At 45.6% G+C, this 3,701-nt stretch overlaps 1 protein-coding gene across 1 annotated transcript; it reads right to left on the reverse strand.

Annotated features, from left to right (window-relative positions):
- Window positions 1-389: 389 nt before the first annotated feature.
- Window positions 390-1,889, reverse strand: LOC306821734 (uncharacterized protein; the record flags this gene model as incomplete). Its single annotated transcript, XM_079340308.1, has 3 exons — window positions 1,469-1,889; window positions 663-778; window positions 390-581 (listed from the first exon to the last, which is right to left on the reverse strand). The coding sequence occupies exons 1-3, from the start codon at window positions 1,473-1,475 to the stop codon at window positions 390-392; spliced, it is 315 nt and encodes a 104-aa protein (XP_079196434.1). The 5' UTR covers window positions 1,476-1,889.
- Window positions 1,890-3,701: the final 1,812 nt, after the last annotated feature.

Genomic DNA, 3,701 nt, shown 5'->3' on the forward strand with positions numbered 1-3,701 from the left:
TGACGTCACACAGGAAGCAAAATAACCTTGGGTGAACCTTATGTGGTCTTTGTGGATGTGGACGTGGAGTCTACTTCCTGTTGGACAGGCAGGTGACGAACACCGGCGATTAGCTTGTGCTAGCATGCGTTAGCTTGCGGTGTAGCGACAAGCTGAAAACGTACACACTACGTCTGGCAGTGGGCGGGGCCTCTAGAGGTGATGAGCCTGAGGAGGAGGGGCCACGTTTGAACGTTGTGTTTACAAACTTTTATGCAGACTCCGCCCACATTTAAAATTTTATAATGGTTGGCTCATTTCAAGGAACAGACGAGAGGATGCATGACGTACATTTTGTTTTTATTGAAACTCTGCGATCTTTACAGCGAGTTCATTGTTTGTTTGTTTATTTATGCGAGGTCCTCATCGTCGTCCTCGTCCTCCTCGTCCTCCTCTTCTTTGCCTTCGAATATTTTCTTGATGATCATCCCTCGCACGACGCCAGAGAACTTCCTGGCGTTGAGCTTTCCCTCGCCCTTCTCGCCCCTCTCGCCCGGCGGCCCCCTCCTTTGGCGTCCTCCCCGCTTGCCCTCTTTTTTAGCCTGGAGGAAAGAGTGTGAGGAGAGTGTAACTGATGAATCAGACGCACAGAAACGACTCGGGTCATGAAAACTGATTCTTACTTTGCAGTGAGCTTTCATCTCCTTGAACTGTTTCATCAACTCCTCCTTGAACTCGGCATTTTCGGCATTTTTGTTGAAGATTTCCACGACGTTATCAACGGCTTTTTGAAGTTCATCTGGAGAGAAAGGAGATTTGTTTTGAGATATTAAATTAAAAAAAAGAGGATTTTATGATTTAAAAAACAAAGATGTCAACATTTCTGCAGACAGATATCCTCCAAGTCAGCGAGACTCTTTATTCGCTGAAGTCCCCGACACAATCAGATATTTAACAGCTCGTCAAACGTTTGTTTTAAAGCAAACAGATCATTTCATAAACTTGTTTATTTATGACTTTAATCACAATATTTCAACAACGAAAAAAAGTCCCCTCAATGTGGCTCCTTTTACTTTAAAATATTCAATAACTGCAGTTTGACAAACAGAGAAGTGCTCGGTGAAGCAGACATTTCGTGTATTATGGGGCTCAGTTGTAAATGTTAGCGCCCAAAGGATCCAAACTCATGATAATATAAGAACTTGTAATATAATTTAACACACTCTGATTTTCTTAACACCTGTCAGATTTGGCATTCAGATAAAACCGACGTGTTCTCTGCAGGTGAGCTTGTGAGATACATGTATTTAACAGGAACAATGCATATTAAAAAAAAACAACCTTTAAGTGAATGTGTTAGCCAAAAGGCTCCCTGGAAAATCAAAATAAATTCAGGCATTGTTACACGGCTGCAAATAGAAATAAAATGGCCGTAACTAAGAAGCATCATCTGGTTAAAAATAAAAACTTCAACGGCGTCAGGACTCACCCGCCATTTTCTTTCCTCAGGTGCAGATAGCTCAGGTCACAGTCAACAGCTTGGTCCCAAATGAGACAGACGCCGGGTGGGGTGTCTTTTATCCCAGCAGACAAACAAAGACTTGCACATGAAGACGAACCTGTTTGAAGACTCACGCCCCGCTCCACCGGTCCTTCTCTTTTAATAGAGGGGTTTTCATGTTTGTCTAGTCCTCGGAGGTTTATTGAGCTTGCTTCACGCTTCATTCTTTAGGCAGTTGGTTCTGTAAGGCGGGTGTGGGAGTCTTTGTTTGTCTTACAGAGCTGCAGATTTAAGCCTGTACAGAGGTGAAGCTATGTGAGAAAACACAGTTAGGCTTTTTATATTGTGTCTCAATGCAGGCCCGCCCTTAGAAACCACAACTGACAGGTTTCGTGTATGGACCCTTGTTCGTGGGCAGAATCCACACATGCACAGGGACACGTCAGACGGGGATTCAAACTAGGAACCTTCTCCTGCCAGTACACCACCATGCTCACACAGGTCAGCATGTGGTGGACACTGTAGCTTCAGTGTTTAGCCAGCTCTGCATGTGGTGGACACTGTAGCTTCAGTGTTTAGCCAGCTCTGCATGTGGTGGACACTGTAGCTTCAGTGTTTAGCCAACTCTGCATGTGGTGGACACTGTAGCTTCAGTGTTTAGCCAGCTCTGCATGTAGAGACACTGTAGCTTCAGTGTTTAGCCAGCTCTGCATGTAGAGACACTGTAGCTTCAGTGTTTAGCCAGCTCTGCATGTGGTTGACACTGTAGCTTCAGTGTTTAGCCAGCTCTGCATGTGGTGGACACTGTAGCTTCAGTGTTTAGCCAGCTCTGCATGTAGAGACACTGTAGCTTCAGTGTTTAGCCAGCTCTGCATGTAGAGACACTGTAGCTTCAGTGTTTAGCCAGCTCTGCATGTGGTGGACACTGTAGCTTCAGTGTTTAGCCAGCTCTGCATGGGTCTGTAAAGCTTTCTGCGTTCTAACCTCTCTCCATGTTTCATCTCCAACATTGATCCTAGTTTGAGCAGCTTTCTGCTGCTGGAGCTTATTAGAAACATGCAGAGGCTTTTTAGCTCGGGTACAATCACTTCTATCTGAAGCAGTTCCACTGCCCGCTTCCATCGCTGCAACACCTGTTCACCTGATAACTGCTCTCATGTCTGGCAAACCCAGGGGCGTCCAAAACGGCGTCCTTGCACTGTGTAAGCTGACATCATGACACTGCAACAATTCCAAAGTGTCTCCCTGGAACCTTTTCGACCTTCATTGTTTCTCGCTTGTGGACATAAATATCAGCTGCAGAGGAAAGTCTGCAGACGGCAGGAGAGAGTGAAGGTTGTGAGGTTTCGTCTCGTTTTCATGTCAACGCGAGGTAAACAAACAACAACAATATCATCAGAGACTTTAGACTCCGCCTCTGAACTCACCAACAACAACCTGTGGATGCATTTATTCCTCCAGATCAGATTTTATTATCAGCTGCTGCAGGCTGGACGTGTCCACTATCTGCTGATCGTTGTATAAAGATTATATCTCCCCACACACACACACACACACACACACACACACACACACACAGCCCGTGATTTGATCCTTTACTGGAACTCTGTTTATAGTCACACACACGGTATCATAGCTGGATATCGTGGGTAGTCAAAGCATGGCATCACTTCATACAAAGCTGACAAGTGTGACATTTTCAAACAGCCAGCACACACACACACACACACACACACACACACACACACACACACACACACACACACACACACAGCGCCCTGAGTGAGTAACCAGGTGTGTTTTGTTTGTGTTGAAGCATCATCGTGTTTCATTAAAGTCCACACCAATCAAATTGTTAATTTTGTGTGTGTGTGTGCGTGTGTGTGTGTGTGCGTGTGTGTGTGTGTGCGTGTGTGTGTGTGTGTCTCTTGGGCAGAGTATAAAGGTCAGACAGTCAGCAGGAATCTTCCGTCAAAGCCTCCAGGTGATCTGCCCGCTGACCTCGATGACACCGTCATTAAATAACGCCCCATGGCTCTGACATCGTGTGTGTGTGTGTGTGTGTGTGTGTGTGTGTGTGTGTGTGTGTGTGACATCACCTGTCACTGGTAAACATGATTAAATTCCCAGCAGCAGGCCCAGCAGGCCCTACACCCTACACACCTTGTTGACACAAAACTCCTGAAGAACTCGATAGTCAATCAATCAATCAATCAATCAA

The sequence above is a fragment of the Symphodus melops genome (genome assembly GCF_947650265.1).
Source record: "Symphodus melops genome assembly, chromosome: 3".
Classification (NCBI taxonomy): domain Eukaryota; kingdom Metazoa; phylum Chordata; class Actinopteri; order Labriformes; family Labridae; genus Symphodus; species Symphodus melops.